The sequence below is a fragment of the Hypanus sabinus genome, chromosome 13 (assembly GCF_030144855.1).
Source record: "Hypanus sabinus isolate sHypSab1 chromosome 13, sHypSab1.hap1, whole genome shotgun sequence".
Taxonomy (NCBI): Eukaryota; Metazoa; Chordata; class Chondrichthyes; order Myliobatiformes; family Dasyatidae; genus Hypanus; species Hypanus sabinus.
The window spans coordinates 31,068,668-31,094,172 of NC_082718.1; the positions used below are offsets into that span (position 1 = coordinate 31,068,668).

Sequence of the window (25,505 nt, forward strand, 5' to 3'; positions counted from 1 at the left end):
ATTCATTGCCACAGACGGCTGTGGAAGCCAAGTCATTGGGTATATTTAAAGCAGAGATTGATAGGTTCTTGATTAGTACAGGGAGAAGACAGGAGAACCAGCCATGGTGTAATGTAGCAGGCTTGATAAGCCAAATGGCCTAATACTGCAACCACGTCTTGTGGCCTCACTGAAGTCCTGCACCTACCTATGTTCAGTCTCTTCATCACTCTCCCATCTCCAGAAACTGCAGAATACATCAGCAGAAAGTGATCAGCACAGTGATATAGCTGTTAGTGCAATGTTTTATAGCGACCGCAGTAACATCGGGGTTCAGTTCCTGCTCCAGCTGTAACATTCTCCCCGTGACCACGTGGGTCTCCTTCAGGTACTCCCACATTCCGGCGATGCACAGGTTAGGTTCAGTAAGTTGTGCGACTGCTACATTGGCGCCAGAAGCGTGGCAACACCTGTGGGCTGCACCCAGCACATCCTCACTGATTTGATTTGATGGAAACTGTATGCTTTGATGTATATGTGATAAATAAAGCTAATCACTTTCTTTCTTCTCAGAACTTATGGTATGTTTGACATCCATAATAAATTCTGCCAGATTTATTTTTGTCATCGATAAAGCCTATTCCATCAATTGATAAAGGGTGAGTGAGTCAGATCAGGTAAAGATGCACCAATCGACTTGACTGAAGTACTCCTCCTAGAATATCAATGCTATTCCCACCCCACCAATAAGTCATCTATTTGTTTCAGAAGAATAGGGTCACAAAGAAAGCTTTTGGCACTTTAGCCTTCATAAAACAATGTACTAATTACAGGAACACACACAAAATGCTGGTGGAACACAGCAGGTCAGGCAGCATCTATAGGGAGAAGCACTGTCGACATTTCAGGCCAAGCTCCCTACAGATGCTGCCTGGCCTGCTATTCCACCAGCCTTTTGTGTGTGTTGCTTGAATTTCCAGCATCTGCAGATTTCCTCGTGTTTACTAACTACAGGAGTTGGGATGTTATGTTAAAATTGTATCAGGTGTTGGTTAGGCTTAATTTGGAGTATTGTGTGGCATTTTGCTCACAAAAAGATGCACATTAAACTGAAAGAGTGCAGAGAAAATTGAAAAGGATGTTGCCAGGACTTGAGGACCTGAGTTATGGGTGAAGGTTGAATAGGTTAGGATTTTATTTCCTGGAAAGCAGGAAATTTGAAAGAGATATTTGAAAGAGAAAATTCTGATGGCTATGGTTAGGGTAAATGCAACCAGGCTTTTTTCAACCAAGGTTGGGTGAGACTACAACTAGAGGTCATGGGTTAAGGGTGAAAGGTGATATCTTAGCACGAACATGAGTGGAAACTTCTTCACTCAGAGGTGAGTGTGTGAAATGAGCTTCTAGTGCAAGTGGTGGATACGGGGTCGATTTCAACACTTAAGGGGTGCAGGTCAATAGGACAAGGCAAATTAATAGTTCAGCATAGACTAGATGGGCCAAAGGACCTGTTTATATGTCTCTAATCCACATTCCTCCTCACAACCAATTGATTTTACCCACTGAAGGTGTATTAACACTTGCCCCAACTTTACCTATTATGTAATTAATTGCAAACATAATACTTATCAACAGATAAAAGAACCACTACTAAGTATGCACACGAGGAAATCTGCAGATGCTGGAAATTCAAGCAACACACACAAAATGCTGGTGGAAGAAGTACAGTTGACATTTCGGCTGAGACCCTTCGTCAGAACTCAGATTTGAACCCTTGGTACTTACTAATAGTAACAGTGCAGTGGGGACACCTACAGCGATGTTGATAATCCGATCCTGAAAGAAAGAAAGAAAATTAAAATTTCAGACTATGTTCAATGCAATAAATCTGTACAATGTAAATATTATTTCAAACTGTAGTGCATTAATCAGAAACATCCAAGGATTTTTAAAAATAATTAAAAACCTCTTTTTCTTACTTATTTAAAAACACACAGTAACACAGCATCAGTCGATAAATATAGGACCATAAAATATAGGAGCAGAATTAGGCCATTTAGTCCATCGAGTCCGCTCCACCATTTCATCATGGCTGACTCATTTCTCTTCTCAGTCCCAAACTCCTGCCTCCTCCCCATATCCCTTCATGCCCGAACCAAGAATCTATCAACCTTTGCTTTAAATATACTCAATGACTTGGCTTCCACAGCCACCTGTGACAATGAATTCCACACATTCATCACTCTCTAGCTAAAGAAATTCCTCCTCATCTCCATTTAAATGTACATCCTACTATTCTGAGGCTGCATCCTCTGATCTTAGATTCCTCCACCACAGGAGGCATCCTCTCCACATTCACTCTATCAAAGCCTTTCACCATTCAAGGAGTTTCAATCAGGTCACCCTTCATTCTTCTGAATTCCAGTGAATACAGGCCCAGAGCCATCAAACACTCCTCATATGATAAACCTTTCAATCCCAGAATCATTGTCATGAATCTCCTTTGAACCCTCTCCACTATCAGCACATCATTTCTTAGATAAGGGGCCCAAAACCGCTCTCAATACTCCCAAATGAGGCTTCACCAGTGCCTTAACATTAGATCCTTGCTTTTATATTATATTCTAGTCCTCTCAAAATGAATGCTAACATATTTGCCTTCCTCACCACCAATTCAACCTGCAAATTAAGCTTTGGGGAATCCTGCATGAGGGCTCTGCGGATGCTGGAAATCCAGAGCAACACACTCAAAATGCTGGCGGAATTCGGCAGGTCGGGCAACATCTATGGACAGGAATAAACAGCTGGGCCGAGACTGTTCATCTGTCCTGCTGAAGAATCAGCCGACAGTTAAAGTCACTGATCAAGATCAACCTCAGCATCAAAGGACAATAGCTGCAGTCCTCACCCCTCCTCTCTGGTTCCACTTCTTACCCTTCCAGCTGCTCCTCCTCCTGCCCATCACAACTCCTACTCACCTGGCTCTACCTATCACCTGTCAGCCCCTGCCTCACCCCTCCCACTTAACACTGGCGTCTCCCCTCTACACTCAGTAGCATGATGGGCACCAGAGTTAGGACTTCAATTCCAGTGCGCTCTGTGAGGCTTGTGCATTCTTCCTGTGAACTGTATGACTTTTCCCCAGGTCCAAACACATTTGGAATTGAGACCCTGACCCAGTTCAGTTGTCTTTATAATTGTGTTTGCTCCCCTCAATACCATTTTGGAAACCCAGGGTGTACTTATGTTTGAGGAGTCATGGTAGCCTAGCGGTAGCGTGACGATACGAGGGGTGATTGATCAGTTCGTGGCCTAAGGTAGAAGGAGGCAATTTTAGAAAACCTAGCACATTTATTTTTCAACATAGTCCCCTCCTACATTTACACACTTCGTCCAGTGGTCGTGGAACATAAGGATCCCTTCTTTGTAGAAGTCAGCATCTTGGACCTCCAGAAGTGGTCAACAGCAGGGGTGATTGATAACTTTGTGGCCTAATGGAAAAGGAGATGAGTTATTAACTTCAAACTCTCTGCATAATCACTCAGAGTTGAACTGCACGTGCACGTAACGAGAGCTGTATAACTTAGCTCCTTCTACCTTAGACCACCAACTTATCAACCACCCCTTGTATTACAGCTTGGGGCATTGGAATTCAATACATTCTTCTCATGTAGTTGTGGGTTTCCTCCTGGTGCTCCAGTTTCCTCCCACGGTCCAAAGACAGAAATCTTCACTGTAAGTTGTCCTGTGATTAAGCTAGGATTAAAATGGTGGGCTGGAAGGGCCTGTGCCATGCTACATTTCTAAAATAAAACAAAATTAAAAGAACACTCCGAGGCAAGGTCTTGACTTGAAACATCTCTGCCTCCACAGATGTTTCTCAGCGTGCTGAGTTGTTTGTAAATATGCTCCAGATTACAGCATCTGTAGCCACTTTTCGCCACAGATGAGATCTTGTTCAGATGTATAGCTGGCTATCAAACAATCATCTGTTCACTGGCCACTACCAGTGAATCCCCAGCCATTATGCAATTCAACACTTCTGTACAGCTGTCATTTAGATGTGAAGCTTCAACCTCACAAGACTGGACAACCATGGATCATCAGTAAATAATTTCAGCTGGAGGAAAACAGTCACAAGTCCATCAAAATGCAACCTGGACTACACAGCATATCTTATGAGGAAAGGTTGAGCAAGCTAAGGCATTTCCCTTTGCAGTGAAGGACAGGTGACTTGATAGAAGTCCGGAGGAAACTATGGGGAGGGAGATGTCATAGGCAAGGATCTTTGTTTATTACACAGAGAATGGTGGATATATGAAGTGCACTGCCAGGGGCGGTGGTAGAAGCCGATACATTAGGGACATTTAAGACTCAGACTGGCAGATAGATGATAGAAAAATGGAGGGATATGTAGGAGGGTACAGTTTGATTGACCCTACAGTAGGTTATAAGGTCAACAAAACAATGTGGGCCATAGGGCCTGTACTTTATTTACTTAGAGATACAGCATTTAACAGGACTTTCCAGCCTAATGATCTGTGCCACCTAGCAACACACCAATTTAACCCTAGCTTAGGCTACGTCCACACTAGACCAGATAATTTTGAAAACGCCAGTTTCACGTAAAAACGATAGGCGTAGGCGTCCACACTATGCGTTTTTAAAAATATCTCTATCCACATTGAAACAGCGATTTTGGCGAATCTCCTCCTCTTGCACATGCGCAGGACACATCTACCAAAAACAAGCGACCTGTTTGGTGTCAAATCCCGCCATAAAAGTGCAAGTTTGTGTAGTTACAGACTAGAAAAACTTAAAACGACAGACAGCTGTTGGCTTTCGCGCAGGGGAACTTAAAAGTAAAAAAAAATACTGGAGTGTACGGAGGCAACTGACAGGGAGTTTGCGGACAGATTGACCTGGCTGACGATGAACGTTGAAAAACTGACTAACTCTGTTGCATTAATAAACCACCTTGTTAGATGTATAAAACATGTCTGCATCGGTATTATCTTGTATTTCCATACAATGTTACATTAGGCTGTTACACATCTATTGTCAGAGAAGTACTTACATAAATAGGTAAACCACCTTCATATGAGCAAGGACAGAAAACAGCGCAAAGTGAGTATACTTATTTATTCAGTAAGTTATGGGCCAAAGTATTTGATGAGTACATCTCTAACTCCTCTGACGTCACTTTCGTTGCCGCCTGTTCCGAAATTGTTAAGTTGTGTTCAAGAAAACAATGCAATAGCGCACTGCCCTCTGACAACATTTTCAGATTTCTCCAGTTACCCCGTCCACACTGATCCGGCCAATCCGGCGTTTTCAAAAATACACACTTGGGAGAGCGTTTCTGAAAAGCTCCGGTTTCGGGGGGACGAAAACGTCATTTTAATGTGGACAAAGGGTAAAAACAAAGAGAAAAAGCTTCAGTTACTGATTTATCCGGTGTAGTGTGGACATAGCCTTAGTCACAGGACAACTTACAATAACCAATTAACCTACTAATCGGTACATCTTTGGAATGTGAGAGGAAACCAGAGCACTTGGAGAAAACCCATGAGGTCACACGAAGAAACTACAAACTCCTTATAGTCACTGGAAATGAACTGACACCCCAGGCTAACCACTTTGCTACTGTGGCATCCTATACTGCTCTATGTTCTAAAATCACAGTGTGTACGTTAAACCAACTTTGGAACGTTCCATGCTAGAATCACTGTTTAAAACAGATAGGGTGCCTATTTAAGTCAAGAAACGGTGTTTTTGTTCTCCAAGGGTCATGGTGACTGGATGCTCAAAAGGACAGTGTACATAGAGCCTTTGAGTATTTACAGCAGAAGATGGATTCTTGCTAAGCAAGAGGATGAAAGGGGCTGAGAGTGAACAGCAGTCTCAATCAAATCAGCCAACACTAAATGGCAGTGCAGACTCAAGATTCCAACTGACTGCCTTACACTAATTCAGGTTTCAATTCTGGGTTTGGATTTCTAACAATATCTGCCATTTTAAGAATTTGCTCACCACCTCGAAACTCGAATTCTTTCAATAAATAAGCCTTTGTTGCTTACCACTCAACCAAAACCGCTAATCACCTGCCTTAACATCACCTTACACTATGCAATGTCATGATTTGTTTGACAATATTTATTTGAATCCACTGGGTACGTTTACTTTGTTGAAGGTTCCATCTAAACAGATGCTGCAGTAATCAGTTTCCCTCCAGCGTTCTGTATGGCTGGAACATGTGCCTCATTACAGATAATTCAAAGTGTACTGAGTTTCAGAAAACCATTCTGAAATATCAAGAATTAGAAAATCACAATGAAGGTGCAGTTGATATTTAAGAGAAATATCAGAAACAGATGTCAACATTTTAACTGTGAGGACAGATTATTCAGAGGTTGTGTTAGACTGCATCTTATCACTTTGCATTTTAATATCATTTTACTTGCGTAGAACATGTTGACATAGATTGGTTTATTATTGTCAAAATATACATAGGTTGAACTTATATTGAGTGGAAAACCCTACAAAAAGTAATGGATACGGCCCAGCCCATCATGGCTAAATTCCTCCCAAACATTGAGCACATCTACATAAAGCTTTGTCAAAGGAAGGCAGCATCCACTATCAGGGACCCCCACCACCCAGGCCATGCTCTCTTCTCACTGCTGAAACCAGGAAGGTACTACAGGAGCCTCAAGCTCCAGGTTCAGTAACAGTTTATTGCCTCCCATCAGGGTGGAGGCTATATATCATCCACGCCAGGACCACCAGGTTCAGGAACAGTTATTACCACTCTACCATCAGGCTCTTGAACGAAAGGGGATAACTTCACTCATCCTATCACTGAAATGCTCCCAAACCTATGGACTCTCACTCAAGGACTCTTCATCTTATGTTCTCAATATTTATTGCTTATTACTTTTTCCTCTTTTTGTATTTGAATAGCTTGTTGTCTTTTGTACACTTGTTGAACTGCCTAGTTGGGCAGTCTTTCATTGATTCTGGTATGGTTATTATTCTATGGATTTATTGAGTATGTCTGCAAGGAAATGAATGTCAAGGTGGTATATGGTGACACGTGTACTATAATAAATTTACTTTGAATTTTGAGGTATAGTGAAAAACTCTTTGCATACAAATCAGCTCATTACACCGTGTATTACAGTACAACAAGGTAAAACAATAACAGAATGCAGAATAAAGTGTAACAGTTACAGAGAAAGTGCAGTATAGGTAGAAAAAGTGCAAGGGCTATGACAAGGTAGGCTGCAAGATCGAGAGTCCATTGTCTCAAGACATATAAAGGTGGGTTAGAAGGCTTTCAGACTTCTGTATCTTTTGCCCAATGGGAGCAGGGAAGAGGAGATTCAAGATTGTTTAATGTCATTTCCTGTACAAAGTGTAAAGGAAAACAAAATAATTGTTGCTCCAGATCTGATGCAGCACAAAAAAACTCAAAAGATAAAGAACACAACACAATAAATATAATTACAGAAGATAGCTTATATAGATATATTGATTGAAGGTCCATAAAGTGATGCTAGGCACAGGAGTGTCTGTACATAAGGTGACTTTGACTGACACAAAATGATAAAGTAGTGGTGATTGGGAGTGTGGAGGGCTGGGTTACTGAGTGGAGGTATTGATCAGCCTTACTGCTTAGGGAAAGTAACTATCTTTGAGCATGGTGGTCCTGGCATGGATGTTACACAGCCTCCTCCCTGAGAGTGGGACAAACAGTACATGATCAGGGTGGGCGGGTTCCTTTTCTGACACCTTTTTGTATGTATGAAAGAAAGCATCACAGGATTGTTAAGGTGTTCTCCCAGTTAAAACTCTTGTTAGGCCACACTTGGGAGTACTGTGTCCAGTTCTGGTCGCCTCACTATAGGAAGGATGTGGAAGCAGTGGAAAGGGTACAGAGGAGATTTACCAGGATGCTGCCTGGTTTAGAGAGTATGGATTATGATCAGAGATTAAGGGAGCTAGGGCTTTACTCTTTGGAGAGGAGGATGATGAGAGGAGACATGATAGAGGTATACAAGATATTAAGAGGAATAGACAGAGTGGACAACCAGCACCTCTTCCCCAGGGCACCACTGCTCAGTACAAGAGAACATGGCTTTAAGGTAAGGGGAGGGAAGTTCAAGGGGGATATTAGAGGAAGGCTTTTCACTCAGCAAGTGGTTGGTGCATGGAATGCACTGCCTGAGTCAGTGGTGGAGGCAGATACACTAGTGAAGTTTAAGAGACTACTAGACAGGTATATGGAGGAATAAGGTGGCGGGGTTATACGGGAGGCAGGGTTTGAGGGTCGGCAAAACATTGTGGGCCGAAGGGCCTGTACTGTGCTGTACTATTCTATGTTCTATATGTTAACATCCACGTTCAGAATTTGTAAATGTTAGGAAAGCAATGCTCCCCCACAACAGCAACATCTCCTCCATGATCTCCACTGGCAGAGGTGCACCACAAGGCTGTGTGCTTAGACCCCTGCTCTACTCACTTTACGATTACTATGAGGCGAAGCACAGTTCCAATGCTATATTCAAATTTATTGACATATGCCCAATCAAAGGTTGTGACAAATCAGCATATAGGAGGGAGAGTGAAAATCTGGCTGAGTGCTCCCACAACAACAACAACAACCTCTAACTCAACATCAGCAGGAGCAAGGAATTGATTATTCAATACAGGAGGCAGCAGTCGGGGGCCCATGAGCCAGTCCCTATCAGGGTATCAAAGATTGAGAGGGTTAATAGCTTTAAGTTCCTGGGACCAGTATGTAAGTGCCATTTCAAAGAGCACAACAAATAGCACATCTACTGTCTTAGAAGTTTGCACAGATTCAGCATGTCATCTAAAATTATGACAGACTTCTATAGACGTACAGCGGAGAGCGTGCATCATGGCCTGGTATAGAAATAGCAGTACCCACAAACAGGAAAGTCTACAAAAGGTGGTGGACACAGCCAGTCCATCGTAGAAAAAGCCCTCCCCACCGTTCAGTACATCTAGATAAAAGAGTGCTGACATAAGAAGACAGCATCCATCAAGGACACCTACCATCCAGGCCAGCTTTCTTCTCACTGCAAAGAAGCTGGTAAAGGAGCCTTAAGTCCACACCACCAGGCTCTGGAACATTTATTACCTTTCAACCATCAGACTCATGAATCAGTGTGGATAACTTCACTCACCTCAACACTGAACACAATCTATGGACTCATTTTCAAGGACTCTACAATTCATGTTCCCAGTATTACTGATTTATTCTTTGTTTCTTTATTATATTTGCAGTTTGTCTTTTGCACATTGGATGCTTGTCAGTCTTTGTGTTTTGCATTGACTCCATAGTACTTCCCTATTCTACAGTGAATGTCTGCAAGAAAATAACTCAGTAATATTTAATGACATATATGTACTTTGAAAATAATTTTACTTTGAACTTTGAGACAGTAAGCAAAGCTGCACCCAGAGAGTAACCTCTGTACCTTGGATTACCCCTCTCCACGATGTACAAGTTTCAGTACTAAAGGATTCCTGACGCCCAGCAACTGTGATATTATCATGCTTTGAGCAGCCAGACACATAATGATAATCAACAATAGTACTATTTGCATAATGTTTTATAGCATCAATGATTACCACCTGGGGTTCAATTTCTGCCTCAGTCTGGTCGGAGTTTGTACGTTCCCCAAGAGACTACATGCATCTCCCATGGCTTCATGTGGCCCTGATGGGGGGAGGGGCGGCAAAGCAGATGCTACACCTTGCCCAAGGGTGACCTGCAGAGGAAAGATGTGCCTTACACCTCCTTTGGTAGAGATGTATCTCCAGCCTGCCATCCATTAAATTCACACCAACACGAGCAATGCACGTGGCTCTCTATGGAACATGCTGCAAACAGTGCAGCGTGAAGTAGCGTAGGTCCATTTTGATTTTCAGGAGACAATGTAACGTACAATATTGAGCAGAACAGTTCAGTTCCTTTGGTCCTCTATGTTGTGCCAACCTTTATTCTACTCCAAGATCAATCTAACATAGCCTACAGAGCTCTCCATTTTTCTATCAGCCACTTGCCTATCTAATTCCCCTTCAACATCATATTTTTGACAGTCATGAACACTGCCTCACTATTCCTACTTTTCACTTTTATTTTTATTGCAATTTGGAGGATTTTTGTGCTTGTACTGTACTGCCGACACTAAACAGTGATAGCAAACCTGATGCTAATGTCTGGCTGGCAAAGTGTAGATATGTCTCTACCTAAGGAGGTGTCGGCACTCCTTCTCTCTACTAGCCTGCAGGTCACCCTTGGGCAAGACATACCACCCACTTAGCCCCCTGATCAGGGTTACGTGAAGCCATCGGAGCAGGTGATGGATTGTCATATGAGCAGCAAGTGTATATCACACGTCCTGATTATGTGACCATAGATGCCAGGCAGACAATCTCTAAAGAGTACTGATAATGGACGGGGTCACTCTTTTTTTTTAAAAAAAGACACTGCCCAGAAGGCGGCAATGGCAAACCACTTCTGTAGAATTTGCCAAGAACAGTCATGGTTATAGACCATAATCACCCACATCATACAACAGAGCACATAATGATGATGATGAGGACTGATATCTCTGCTGTACACATTCAATGCTGGCTCATTCTGCAAAGCCCACATTGCTTCAATCTATACATAAAATAAATAAAATCTCGCAATGACCTTAAAATTCTAAAATCTATCGATTTGCATTTTCAGTGACCAAAGCTTCACAAGTACTCTGGGGTAGGAAAGTGCACGTATGTCCATGTGCATATACACATACACATACACACACACACACACACACACACACAGTAGTAACTTTATGGTCTCAATTGAAGACTGACAGTGGGAAGGGGGTATGGAGAGGGGAATCATGGTTGGAAGGGAGGGGACAGTGGAGCAAGTGGGAAGCACCAGAGATATTCTGTAATGATCAATAAGCTAATCGTTTGGAATCCAGTGACCTTGCCTGGTGTCTCAAGGCTGGGTGGGTCTGCTCCCATGCCACCCCAGGCACTTCTCTGTCATCTGTTTCACACCCCTTCCGTGGTGCACCATCATCATTCCCAAGATACTTTGCTCCTACCAGATTTACAATTTTGCACAGTACTGTACATCCAAAGGGTAGCATTGTAGCAAAGCAGTTGGCTTAACATTTTCTAACACTAGCAATCACAAATGGGTTCAATTCCCATGCAGTTTGTAAGGAGTTTGTACACCGTCCCCATGACTTTCCTTTGGGTACTCAGGCCTCCTGCCACATTCCCACAGTTATACAGGCTAGTTTGAGTAAGTTGTGGGCATGCTATGTTGGCACCAGAAAAGTGGCAAAATTTGCAGGCTGTCCCCGACACATCATTGGACTGCAGTGATGCTAGTGCACAACAACGCATTTCATTATGTTTTGATGTACATGTGACAAATAAAGCAAATCTTTCTTTTAAAAACACTTTCTTTAGCAAGGTGCTCAAAATTTTACACAATATACCAGTCTACGTCTTACCAAATTCATCCTCCTGTCTTCAAATCTTCTCATATAGAAGACTGACACACTATTTGCCCCTTTTAATCACTTATTGCCATCTTCATGCCAGACTGCAGTGACTCGTATTAAAGTTAATTTATTAGCAAAGCGCATTAATGACACCATTACCTAGAGATTCATTTTCTTACAGGCATTCACCAGTAAAACTAAGAAATTTATTGTTCATGATATTTTTTGCTTATTTATTATTATTTCTTTCTTTTTGTATTTGCACAGTTTGTTGTCTTTGCACTGGCTGAACACCCTAGTTGTGCGGTCTTTCATGGATTCTGTAATGATTATTCTATGGATTTATTGAGTATGCCCACAAGAATATCAATCTTAGACTTGCATGTGGTGACAGAAATGTACCTTGATAATAAATTTACTTTGAACTTTGAAATACAATAGAATCAATGAAAAACTACGAAGGACTGACAAATAACCAAGCAACATACACAAAATGCTGGAGGAACTCAGCAGGCCAGGCAGCATCTATGTAAAAGACTACAGTTGACGTTTCCGGCCGAGGTCTTTCATCAGGATTTGCCGATGAAGGGTCTCAGCCCAAAACGTCAACTATATTCTTTTCCATAGATGCTGCCTGGCCTACTGAGTTCCTCCAGCATCTTTTGTGTTCCTTGGATTTCCAGCATCAGGAGATGTTCTCCTGTTTGTGATCTGACAAATAACCAATGCGCAAAAGACAAATTCTGCAAATAAATAAATAGCACTGAAAACACGAGTTGGATATTCCTTGAAAGTTCTGGGTATACAACTACGCCAAGATCACTTCCAACACAGACAGGTCTATCCTCTCCAGCTTGACTAATGTACTTGACTAATGTATAGCCCATACAGACAGCGAATGTCTAGGAGATGGGTAAAATGGATTTGCAGGCTGCGGCACTGCTGGAGGCATCTCCTGCCATGTGGTAACTCAGTTCGTGACCACATTTCCAATCGCCAACACTAAGAAGAGTTCCCAAAAACAGAACCCTGCTGTAACTGGATGAGGAACCAAAATCCACTTCTGTGTTGTATACTACATATTCCATCTGCCAGTTCTCCCCCCTCACCACCACAACTCCACCCCCAGCATTCCCTCCAAAATCCCTCTGCAGACTCTCAAGCCCTCTGGATTAATGTCAGCAGCAAACCGTTCCCTCACCCAAATTGTCGGAAGGCTGTGAAATGTAGTAGATGAAGCACAAATCCTGCCAGTCTCCCACCCCACCAACCTGACAATGAAGCATTTACTCACCTCACTGCTTTGTCCAAAAATCAATGTACCTTAGCTATTGTCCTGGTCCAGCCACACAAATAATGCATTTCAATGTACGAGTGATAGATCCAAATCTGAATCTGTTTTTGTTCTTAAAGCAATTCCTAATCTACATATTGTCCACATCAATGCTACAGCCAACAAAGACCCAGAGTCTACTCCGCGATTCTATCATGGCTGGTTTATTACCCCATTCTCCTGCCTTTTCCCCATAGTCTTTGATACCTTACTAATCAAGAACCTATCAACCTCCGCTTTAAATATGCCCAATGACTTGGCCTCCACAGCAGTCCATGGCAACGAATTCAACAGATTCACCACCCTCTGGTCCTAGACACCCCTCACTAATGGAAATATCTTCTCCATGTCTACGCTATGCAGGGCTTTCAATATTCGGCAGGTTTCAATGAGATCCCCAAATCTTCTAAAATCCAATGAGTACAGGCCCAGAGCCATCAAATACTCCTCATACTCTAACCCTGTCATTTCCAGGATCATTCCTGTGAACCTCCTTTGGAGCCTCTCTAATCAGCACATCCTTTCTTATATCAGAGAGCATGCAATAAGAGATTGTTTCAGCTTGGAAAAGAATAATTGATATGAAAACTGATGAATAAGAAAACATATTAAATAGGATTGGGGAATCACACATTTTAGCACAGGAAATGACTCACTAATTTACCACAACTCAATAGCAGTGGAATTTAATGCAGTTCCTTCCCTCTTCGTTTTCTTTTCGATGCTGAATCTTCAAGTCATAATCAAGGGAAATAGAGGCAGCATTACTGCCAAATTTCATGAATTTTTGAACATGCTGATTTAATTTTTTACAACTCCCCCCCCCAGTAAAGTTTTACTTTACTGACGATCTCTCTCCTTCCCATTGCTTGATACATTTGTGCTTTTAAAGTCAAAGTGAACTACGAATTCAAAGTACTTATTCTCACAATTTATAATTGTTCTATGATACTTGACAAAGTCTCAAATAAAAGATTTCTTTCCAATGAGAAAGATTACAATAATGCACTTTTCTTCCATCATACAATTGCCTGTTAAATATAACTGTAAATTTTAGGTCTTTGCAATTAGTTTCACAATCTAAAAATAAATATACAAGTTCAGCTCCCTTAAAATGGCTGTTTCCATTCAGTAAATCAGTGATATATAACAAGGCTGAAAACCAGTTAAATCGAGAATCAACATGGCTGTGAGCCTGGTTCTGAAAAAAGAGTACAAATGAAAGATAACAAGTTATTGCACCACTCTGCAGGGACTGCAATCAAAGTGAAATATATATTAATTACACATTATATGCAAAGGGGTACTCCAGTCATTTGTCAAATTTCAGTTTCATTAACTCATTTTTCACTTATGACAATTCAACTATTTCAATCCAGACTTAAGACACGCACTTAAATACAAGGTAGAAATAAATGATTTTCTCTGAGCTTCAGTGACTCAGCTGAAACTAAATTTAAAATTGGCCTATGCTCAAATTGAGCTCTGGAGTTAAGAGATCAGAACTCACAATTAATTAGTGCCTTTTATAAGCCCTTACCCTTGCCGACGTCTCCCCAAATAAGGGCCTGTTGTCTTGTCCACTTGTGCCGTATGTCCGTGTGGCATATTCATCCATTGCAACTTTACACAATACACTTTCATGCAGAGCAAAATCTTGCAAGCTCTCTGTAAGTTATCCCGACCACATTGTGGTAAATCTATTCACTTCTGAGGAAAAGCACTTCAGTGGAGATATTTCCTCTTCGCTTTCATGGTGAACGACTCTGAAATGCGAACAACAAGACAGTCAGAATGAATCCACCCTACTGCTGCCAATTTGCTTCACTTCTCGCAAGAAACGCTGATGAATGGACTGTCTCCCAAGAGTATACACCACTACAGCAACCAAAATAAATCATATTATCTAATCATCAAGCTCATAAATAAGGAAAAAAATTCTTCATTAAGAACAGTAGACAAATAAAGATCAATTATCTGATTTCCTTCTCAATACCTGTTCTAGAACAAGCATATTGTCAAAGAATTATACATTGAATTTTATTTCCGCTATTACTGAAAATCAAGAACAACAACATCGCATTAACTTATACACTCAATGGCCACTTTATTAGGTGCAGGAGTGTAGCTAATAAAGTGGCCAGAGGTGTGGAACTCCGTGCGGTGCAGCCCATCCACCTCAAAGTTTGACATGTTGTGCATTCAGAGATGCTCTTCTACACACCACTATTGTAATGTGTGATTATTTGAGTTACGTAATTGATGTATTTACGATACACTTTGATGTAGGTGTGACAAATAAAGCTAATCTCTTTAATCTTTAAAATTTAAAAGTTTGAAAGATTAACTTGAACACAGTTTTCAAGTATGTTAAGTTCAGAGAATCTGGGAGAAGAGACTTTCCTGGAGTGAATTTGGGGAAAACCCTTCACATGAATTCAGAAGAAATGTGGGAAAATCCTGCACAAACCATGGTGGTTAATTGTAAATCCAAGGCTGGTTTCTAAAGGTCTATCAATGTGTACTGGAAGAGGGAGGTACATGAAGCTAATTGACAGATTCCTGGATTTCTAAAATTGGCCACAGACTGCTCATAGGTTGGGATATACAAAAGCAAAATATTGCAGCTAATGGAAATCTGAAATAAAAGCAAGGAATCTTGGAAGCACCTGGCAGGCCAGGCAGAATTAACATTTCCAGTTAATAGCCATACACAAAATGTTGGAGGAACTCAATGGGTCAGGCAGAATTAATATTTTTGTTGTAAAGGCACACACAAAATGCTGGAGGAACTCAGCAAGTCAGGCAGCATCTAAGAAGAGATATGTACTGTCAATGTTTTGAACTGAGACCTTTCATCAGGGCCGATAAGGATGGGGGCAGAAGTTAACATAAGAAGGTGGGGGAGAGAGAGAAGTGCAAGCTGGAAGGTGATAGGTGAGACCAGGTGAGGGGGCACAGTGGGTGGGTGGGGGAGTGGTGAAGGGAATGATGCAAGAAGGTGGCAGTGGATAGGTGGAAGAGATAGAGTGCTTAATAAGGTATCTGTTAGACCATCAAAGGAGGCGGGAAATCATAGGGAGGTGATGGGCAGGTTGTGAGGGTAGGAGGAGCAGGCCCACAAGAATGAGGGACAACAAAGAGAATTGGTTTCTGCAAGTTAGAGAAATTGATGTTGATGCAGTCAGGTTGAACACTACAAAAACAGAAGATGAGGTGCTGCTCCTTCAACCTGCATCGACCCTTGACTGGAATTTTCTGATGAAGGTTGTAGAGACTGACTCTGGAAAGTAGATCTGAAAAAAACTAGGGCTTTGAATAAACTCTTCATGTCTGTGAGATGGGAGGTTGTTTGTGTATCTTTGCATATTTCAGATAGTCAAATGTTTGACCACGCAGTTTGGCCTTGAACATGGTTATTTCTTCATATGAAAATCATCCAATCTGGAGGGTGTGTAATGACTGTTCAGACAGAAATAACAAGGCTACAAATAGCTGTAGTGAAGACAGACTATTGCCCACATTATCGCGATCTTCCAGAGAACTCGCTTTAAACCCCTCTCTTCTTTATCATTTAGCTAAATCGTATCAAATTGGACAAAACAATGTGGTCTACAAAGTCCAACATGGGGACTGAAGCAAATGTTAAGTCAGCCAGATCAGGAGAAAACTATCCACAAGGAACCATGAACATCAATTGGCTATGAAGAAGCATATCCAACTCTCCAGAGTCTCCACCCAAAAAGATCCAGAAGGGCACAAATTCAACTGGGCATCAATGAAAGTCATGGTGCAAGTAAAAATGTGACATGCAATATCCAGAAGCATTGTTTTCCTCAACATTTCTGTAAACAACTGAGTTTCCGTAGGGACACCCAATCAGCTGATTGATAAGTATATAAAGGCCAACCATGCAGATTACACACCACAAATGAACAGTGCACTGATGACATCCCCTCATATGGTGAGAAACATTTGAAAATCGAGTGCCAAGATCTGAGAACAACCCAACCATATCACAAACCTGATGTAGGGTTTCGGCCCTAAAACGTTAACTGTTAATTCCACTCTATAGATAATGTCTGACCTGCTGTGACCATCCAGCATTATGTGTATGTTGCTCAGCCATTTCAAAAGATGCATTTCTTCTAATAGTTTAAGTATTCAGTTGGCTTCTGATTCTTCGTTCCTGTAGACTATGCAAATAAAACCAATGTGCTTGCCTGGTTAGAATGAAGACAGAATGGGAGATTCAGGTTAAGGAAAGGGCAAGTGATGGGAAGGAATATAGATTCCCTTTTTGATCAATCTCATTGCGGAATTTGGGGATAAATTATGGCTTGAAAGTTGGAATAAACTGGGATGGGATAACAAAAGGGAGGAACCTTCACACATGTTCAATGGAAGACTCAACCACTCAGAAACTCAAGATTTGGTTTTGTGTTCTGATATTTTAGTTGCATTGTAGAATTTATCTACCTAGTTAGAAGCAACATTAGTGGAGTGGGTGCCAAATTATCCTAGTTATTACATAAAACAGTACAGCAGAGGAACAGGCCATTTGGCCCATCACATCTATCAAAGTTTAAAGTAAGTGTATTATCAAAGTACATACTGTGTGTCACCATTTACTGAAATTCATTTTCTTGCAGACGTTCACAGAACAAAGAAATACAATGAAATCAATGAAAAACTACACACAGACTAACAAGCAACCAATGTGCAAAAGACAAACTGTGCAAAAAACAAATAGTGAGAACAACTGTGCCAACCACAATGTCACAAAGTCAATGACGCTCTGGTGCAGTCGGAACAATCTAGAGCTGAACACACTCAAGACAAAGGAGATGATAGTGGATTTCAGGAGACATCCCCCTGTTATGTCCCCCCTCACAGTCCTCAGCAGCCCTGTGTCCACCGTGGAGAACTTCAGGTTCCTGGGAACCACCATCTCTCAGGATCTGAAGTGGGAGCAGAACATCAGCTCCATCCTGAAGAAGGCCCAGCAGCGGATGGACTTCCTGCGGCTCTTGAGGAAATATGGTCTGCCTCAGGAATTGCTGCTGCAGTTCTATACTGCAGTCATTGAGTCTGTCCTGTGCACCTCCATCACTGTGTGGTTTGGAGCCACCACCAAGCAGGATAGAACCAGACTACAGCGCACAGTGAGGACTGCCGAGCGCATCATTGGAGCCTCCCTGCCCTATATTGTGGACCTGTACTCTACCAGGTTGAAGAAGAGGGCAGAGAACATCATAAAGGACTCCTTCCATCCTGCGCACAGACTGTTGGAACTGCTTCCATCTGGTAGGTGCTTCAGATCCCTCCAGACTAAGACTAATAGGCACTGGAGAAGTTTTTTCCCTACTGCGGTCACTTTGCTGAACAGTTAACTGCAGGTTAACTGTCGGCTAACTATTACTTGGATCGCACTACCTGTATGTATAATCTATATTTTCATTTATATTTATCATTATTATTGTTATGAGCAGAGAGACAACATCTGCCGGAAGTAAATTCCTTGTATGTGCACAGGTACTTGGCGATTAAAGTCTGATTCTGATAAGCTAATTGCATCTGCCTGCACATGGTCTGTATATCGCTCCAACTCTGTCTAGCTGCCTCTCAATGTTTAGGTGAGAAACCCTTTTTCGGTACAATGGCCTAAATTTGTTTTCCCATATGCGTGGTTTACAATTCTATCAGCTTGACCGCACAAGCATAGCATGTACCAGATTCTAGCCATCATGGTCGGAAGTAGCGTTACAGAGGTGCTGACAGAGCAAATTAATAGTGTGTGGTTTAAACCAATAATGCATATTTGATTTAAAATTAAAGTTCAAAGTTTACTTTGATAATAAATTAACTTTGAAATTAAATGAATCTCGGTTTTATTTGATGACACGTATGTACTTTGATAATAAATTCATACATGTCATCAAATAAAACCGAGATTCGTTTTCTTATGGGCATTCATAGTAAATATAAGAAACTCAGTAGAATCAATGAAAGACCGCATCCAACAGGACAAACAACCAGACTGTAAAATACAACAAACTGTCCAAACACAAATAATAATAATAATAATAAATAAACAATTAATATTGAGAAGATGAGGTTGGGTGGGACTACAACTGGGGTCATGGGTTAAGAGTGAAAGGTGAAAATGTTAAGGGGAAATTTCTCCACATAGACAGACAGTCATGAGAGTGTGGAATGAGCTGCCAGCACAAGTGGTGCAAGCAAGCTTGACTTCTACATTTAAGAGAAGCTTGGATAAGTATATGGATGGCAGGGGTATGGAGGGCTATGGTCTGGATGCAGATCGATGGGACCAGGCAGCTTAAACAGCTCAGTATGGACTAGATGGCTGAAAGGTCTGTTCTGAGCTGTACTTTTCAATAACTATGAGATGAAAGCCCTTGAAAGTGAGTCCTAAGGTTGTGGGAACAGTTCGATGACAGAGCAAGTGAAGTTATCCCCACTGAAGAGCCTGACAGTTAAGAGGTAATAATTGTTCCTGAATCTGAGGCTCCTGTACTTCCTGCCTAATGGGAGCAGCAAAAAGAAAGAATGACTTGGATGGTGAGGGTCCCCGATGATGGATGCTGCTTTCCTGCGACAGCGCTCCATGTAGATGAGAATCTATGGAATTCATTGCCACAGGTGGCTGAGGAAATCAAGTCATTGGGTGTATTTAAGGCACAGATTGATAGATTCTTCATTAGTCTGGAAGTCAAAAAGTATGGAGAGAAGGCAGGAGAATGAGGTTGAGAGGGATAATAAATCAGCCATGATAGAATAGCAGGACAGGCTTGATGAGACAAATGACCTAATGGCTTTCACTGTGGGAACTCAGGTTGGAAGTTAGAAAGAGGGGCCAGGTTTCAGTCAAGAGGAAGAAACAGAAACCAGCCCTCAGATGTGTAGATGAACGAACACAGGATGAATGCAAGCTGCAGCCCGAACGAAGCCCATATCTAAAAGACTTGCAGATCAAAATAACTTCTGCTTTTTTTTTTAAAAGTCCCTCTTGTGTGTTTTTTTTCTGTTTGTGGTTTTCTATATAAAAACGCAGGAAGTCTAAAAGAAAGCAGGTGGCACAAACAAGGCCAAGTGAATGATCCAGGGGCATTCAGATGGCTGAGAAAATTATTCTGCAACACAAGCTAGAAATTTTAGCGTCAGAGCATACAGCAGGGAAAAGGGCCCTTTGGCCCAACCTAGCTAGTTGTCCCATCCTAGATAGTCCGACTTGGCCATGTCAGGCCCATACACTTCGAAATGTTTTCCAAGCACCTGTCCAATAGTCTTATAAAAATTGTTGTTGTACCTGCTTCAATCATTTCCTCTACAGCTCATCCAACACGTTCATCATGCTTTAGAGTCACAGAGAAGCACAGCACAGAAACAGGCATTTCAGCCCATCTAATCCATTTATACTGTCTTTGTCTGCACAATTTCTCTCTAGAACTCAGTCCCTGAGTCCTGGCAACATCGTGTGTTTTGGAGCAGAATCAAGGAGTATGGGGAGTATGCTTCAAGAACTGTGTTTATGAAGGAACATGGAAGGAATTTTGAGAAAAAGAATCAGGTTTATTATCTCTGACATATGTTGTGAAATTTGTTGTTCTGCAGTAGCAGTACAGCTCAATACATAAAATATACTGTTATTCCAGGTAATACCAGTTGTTGAAGCCGTGCCACTCAACAACAGGTATACCGCTTTGGATATTGTTGGGGGAAAGGGGGTTGACAACCTAGCAGAGGAAACTCTGTCACTGAGTCTGGCTCTGTGGCTCAGGGGGGAGGGGGGGGAAGATTAACAAAATGTTGTTAAGCCAACAAAGTCAGGAATAAAAAGGGCATGATGGGAGTAATGTTCTGAGCTACGTACATTTCAATGCAAGAAGTATTGTAGGAAAGGCAGATGAGCTTTGGGCATGGTTCAACATGTGAAATTATGACACTGAAGTCATTGGTGAGACTTAGTTGCAGGAGGGGCAGGACTGCCAGCTCAGTGTTCTGGGATTTTAGATATGATAGAGTAGGAGGGATTAAAAGGAAAGGGGAGACATTACCTGTTAGGGAAATGTCACGGTAGTGCTCAGTCAGGACAGACTAGACAGCTTCTCTAGTGAGGCTTTATGGGAGGAACTGAGGAATAAGGAAGGTATGACCATATTAATGGGGCTGTATTATAGACCACCCAACAGTCCGTTGGATAAAGAGGAACAAATGTGTAGAGATCACAGACTGTTGCAAGGAACACTAGGGTGTGACAGTAGGTGATTTTAACTTTCCAAAGTATTGTCTGGGACTCTAATACTGTAAAAGGGCTAGATGGAAAAGAATTTGTCAAATGTGTTCAGGAAGGTTTCTTTAATTAGAAGACCCAGAGAGAGTGTGATACTAATCTCAGTTTAGGGAATAAGGCAGGGCAGGTGACAAAAGTTTACGTAGGGGAACACTTTGCATATAGTTATAGAAACTACAGGACAGAAACAGGCCCTTGGGCCAGCCCTTGCCAAACCATTTAAACTAACTAATCCCATCACCTTGCACTCAGACAATAGTCCTTCACACTCCTCCCCACCCATGTATCTATCCAAACTTCTCTGAAATGTTGAAATTGAAATTGCATCCATCACTTGAGCTGGCAGCTCATTCCACACTTTCACTAACTTCGGAGTGAAGTTCCCCCTCAGGTTCCCTTGAAACATTTCATCTTTCACCCTTAATCTATGACCTCTATTGTAGTCTCACCCAACCTCAGTGGAAAAAGCCTGTTTGCATTTACCCTATCTATACCAAAGTAGAACATACAAGGTAAATGGCAGGACACTGAGGAGTGCAGTAGAACAGAGGGATCTAACAGATAAATAATTCCCTAAAAGTGGCATCACAGGTAGATCGGGTAGTAAAGAGAGCTTTGGGCACATTGGCCTTAATAAATCAAAGTATTGAGTATAAGAGTTGGAATGTTATGGTGAGGTTGTATAAGACATTGGTGAGGCCGAATTTGGAGTATTGTGTGCAGTTTTGGTCACCTAATTACAGGAAGGATGTTAATAAGGTTGAAAGGGTGCAGAGGTGGTTTACAAAGATGTTACCGGGACTTGAGAAACTGAGTTACAGAGAAAGGTTGAATAGGTTAGGACTTTATTCCCTAGAGCATAGAAGAATGAGGGGTGATTTGATAGAGGTGTATAAAATTATGATGGGTATAGATACAGTGAATGCAAGCAGACTTTTTCCACTGAGGCTAGGGGAGAAAAAAACCAGAGGGCATGGGTTAAGGGTGAAAAGGGAAAAGTTTAGAGGGAACATTAGGGGGAGCTTCTTCACACAGAGTAGTGGGAGTGTGGAATGAGCAGCTAGTTGAAGTAGTGAATGCAGGCTCACTTTTAACATTTAAGAAAAACTTGGATGAGAAGGGTATGGAGGGATATGGTCTTAGATGCAGGTCAGTGGGACTAGGCAGAAAAATGGTTCAGCACAGCCAAGAAGGGCCAAAAGGTCTGTTTCTGTGCTGTAATGTTCTATTGTTCTGTACCCCTCATAATTTTGTATACCTCTTATCACATCTCCCCTCAATCTTCTACATTCCAGGGAATAAAGTTCTAACCTATTCAATCTTTCCTCATAATTCAGGTCCTCCACATCCAATAACATCCTTGTAAATCTTCACTGTACCCTTTCAATCATATTTACATCTTTCCTACAGATAGGTGACCCAAACTGCACACAATACTCCAGATTAGGCCTCACCAACATCAACATAACATCTCAAATTCTGTACTCAATACTTTAATCTATGAAGGCTGAGATCTAGTAATCAAAATACCATTAGTTTCAAGGTAATTGTGGAAAAGGATAGGTCTGGTTCTTGGGTTGAGTTTCTAAATTAGAGAAAGGCCATCTTTAGTGGTATCAGAAAGGATCTGGCAAGTGTGGATTGGGACAGGCTGTTTCCTGACAAAGGTGCACTTGGTAAGTGGAAGGCCTTCAGAAGTGAAATTTTGGGAGTACCAAGTTTGTATGTTTCCATCAGAATAAAAGGCAAGGATAATAGATTTAGAGAACACAGCAGCATAGTGGTTAGCAGATCACTTTACAGTACCAACAAGCCGGGTTCAATTCCCGCCACTGCCTGTGAAGAGTTTGTATATTCTCCACGTGACCATGTGAGTTTCTTCTGGGTGCTCCGGTTTCCTCCCACAGTCGAATGATGTACCAATTCATAGGTTAATTGGTCATTGTAAATTGTTCTATGATTAGGCGAGGATTAAATTATTGGTGACAAAATAAATAAATATATAGACCTTAGTTTGAGAGATATTGAGGTCCTGGATAAGAAAAAAAGGAGATACATTGCAGATACAGGCAGATTGGAACACACTAGGTTCTTGAGTACAAGAAATACAAGAGAACACTTAAGAAGGAAATTAGGAGGGCTAAAAGGCATGGGCTTGCCCTAGCAGACAAGGTGAAGGGGAATCTGAAGGAATTCTACAGATATATCAAGAGCAAAAGGATAGCAACGGTCAAATTTGGTCCTCTGAAAGATAGGAGTGATAATCTATTCATGGAGTGGAAAGAGATGGAGGAGATCTTAAATGGATTTTTTTTTGCATATGTATTTACTCAGGAAATGGACACAGAATCTAAAGAAGTGAGGCAAAGCAGCACTGAGGTAATAGACCCTATGCAGATTACAGAGGTCTTGTTTGCTGTGTTGAGACAAATTAGGGCGCATAAATTCCCAGGGCTCAACAAGGTGTTCCCTCAGACCCTTTGGGAGGCAAGTACAGAACTTGCAAAGGCCCTAGCAGAAATATTTAAAACATCATTAGCAACAGATGAGGTAGCTAATGATGTTCTGTTGTTCAAGAAAAGCTCTAAAACTAAACCAGGAAATTATATGCCTGTGAGCCTGACTTCATTACTGATAAAGTTATTGAAAGTTATTCTAAGGGACCAGATATATAAACATTTGGTTAGACAGGGACTGATTAGGGATAGTCAACATGGCTTTATGTCTGGTAGGCCATTTCAAACCAATTTTATTGAGTTTTTTTTTGAGGAAGTTACCTGGTATGTTGATGAAGGCAAGGCAGTGGACGTTGTTTGCATGGATTTTAGTAAGGCCTTTGACAAGAACCCACATGGGAGGTTGGTTAAGAAGGTTCAGTTCCTTGGCATTCAAGATGAGGTAGTAAATTGGATTGGACATTGGCTTCATGGAAGAGGCCAAAGAGTGATTGTAGATGGTTGCTTCGCTGAAAGGAGGCCTGTGATTAGAGGGTGGCAAGAGTGTGGAACGAGCTACCAGCACAATATTGTTCTATTTCAATATTTAGTAGAAATTAGGACAGGTACATGGATGGGAGGGGAACTGAGAACAATGGCCTGGGTGCAGGTCAATGGAACTAGACAGATTAATGATTTGGCACAGACTGAATAGGCTTTTAACTTGTAGCTTGCATTTAGCTGTGCAGATTAAGAGGGACATTGCAGCTTCACAGGTTCGAGTCAGGGTTCAGCATCACTAGAATTTTTTTTATTTTGAGATACAGAGCTGAACACGCCCTTCCAACTCAATGAGCTGTGCTGCCCAGCAACACACCTATTTAACTCTAGACTAATCACAGAACAATTAACAATGACCTATTAACCAGCTAACTGGTATGCCTTTGGATTGTGGGAGGAAACCGGAGCACCAGGAGGAAACCTATACGTACGAAGGAAGAACCTACAAACTTTCTTACAGAAGATGCTGGAATTGGACTCCAACACCCGAAGCTGTAATATTGTCACACTACCATGGCACCTCAAACACAAGTACATCCAGAGTTTTGAAATGGTGTTGAGGGGAGTGAGCACAATTAAAAGACAAAACTTGCACTAGATCAGGGTCTCAATCCTAAACATCATTATTTACTCCCCCTCCCCCCAAACCCACAGATGCTGCTCAACCCAGAGTTCCACCAGCAGACTATACGTTGCATCAGATTCCAGCATCTGCACTCTCATGTCTCCATGACAATTTTAGGTGCAACATTCATGGACCTCCACCATTTTAAGCATTCCAATATTTTAAAAGGACATCACGGGGTGCTTTTAAATCCAAAGTAAATGGCTTTACAGGATTTGGGGGTAACATTATCATTTAGGAGATACAAGAGATGTCAGACACTGAAATCTGAAGCAAAACATATCAAAGTTAGATTAATTAAGTAATGCAAAAATAAAAATTTCAAAAAAGTAGTGAAGTAGTGTTGATGGGCTCAATATCCATTCATAAATCAAATGACAAAGGGAAAGAAGCTGCTCCTGAAACACGGAGTGTGCGTTTTCAGGGTCCTGTACCTCCTCCCTGATTGTAGCAATGAGAAGAGTGCATGTCCTCATCTCATCTGGATGAGATACATCTAGTGCCCATTTCTTTCCACAGATGCTGCCTGACACTCTGAGCTCCTCCAGAGCTTCGTGAGTTACTACCAATTAAGAAACGTTTTTAGAAAAGTGGCCAAGACACTTCGCAATGAAATACACTCCTGCTCAGACATCCTCACTGCCAAAATATTCTCAGGTTATTTTAGATCCTCTTGGTAAGATAACACAACTGGAACTACTTA

At 41.6% G+C, this 25,505-nt stretch overlaps 1 protein-coding gene across 2 annotated transcripts in view; it reads right to left on the reverse strand.

Moving 5' to 3' along the window:
- Positions 1 to 25,505, reverse strand: part of tmem243b (transmembrane protein 243, mitochondrial b) — a 41,258-nt gene that overhangs the window by 10,546 nt on the left and 5,207 nt on the right. The window contains exons 1-3 of one of the 2 annotated variants that reach the window (XM_059987398.1): positions 16,952 to 17,087; positions 14,405 to 14,630; positions 1,765 to 1,815 (exon numbers count right to left, since the gene is read on the reverse strand). In XM_059987398.1, the coding sequence (XP_059843381.1) occupies positions 1,765 to 1,815; positions 14,405 to 14,482 (129 nt within the window). In that variant the 5' untranslated portion in view covers positions 14,483 to 14,630; positions 16,952 to 17,087. Of the gene's footprint in view, positions 1 to 1,764; positions 1,816 to 14,404; positions 14,631 to 16,951; positions 17,088 to 25,505 lie in introns of those variants that run through there. The other variant, XM_059987399.1, reaches the window with a different exon arrangement.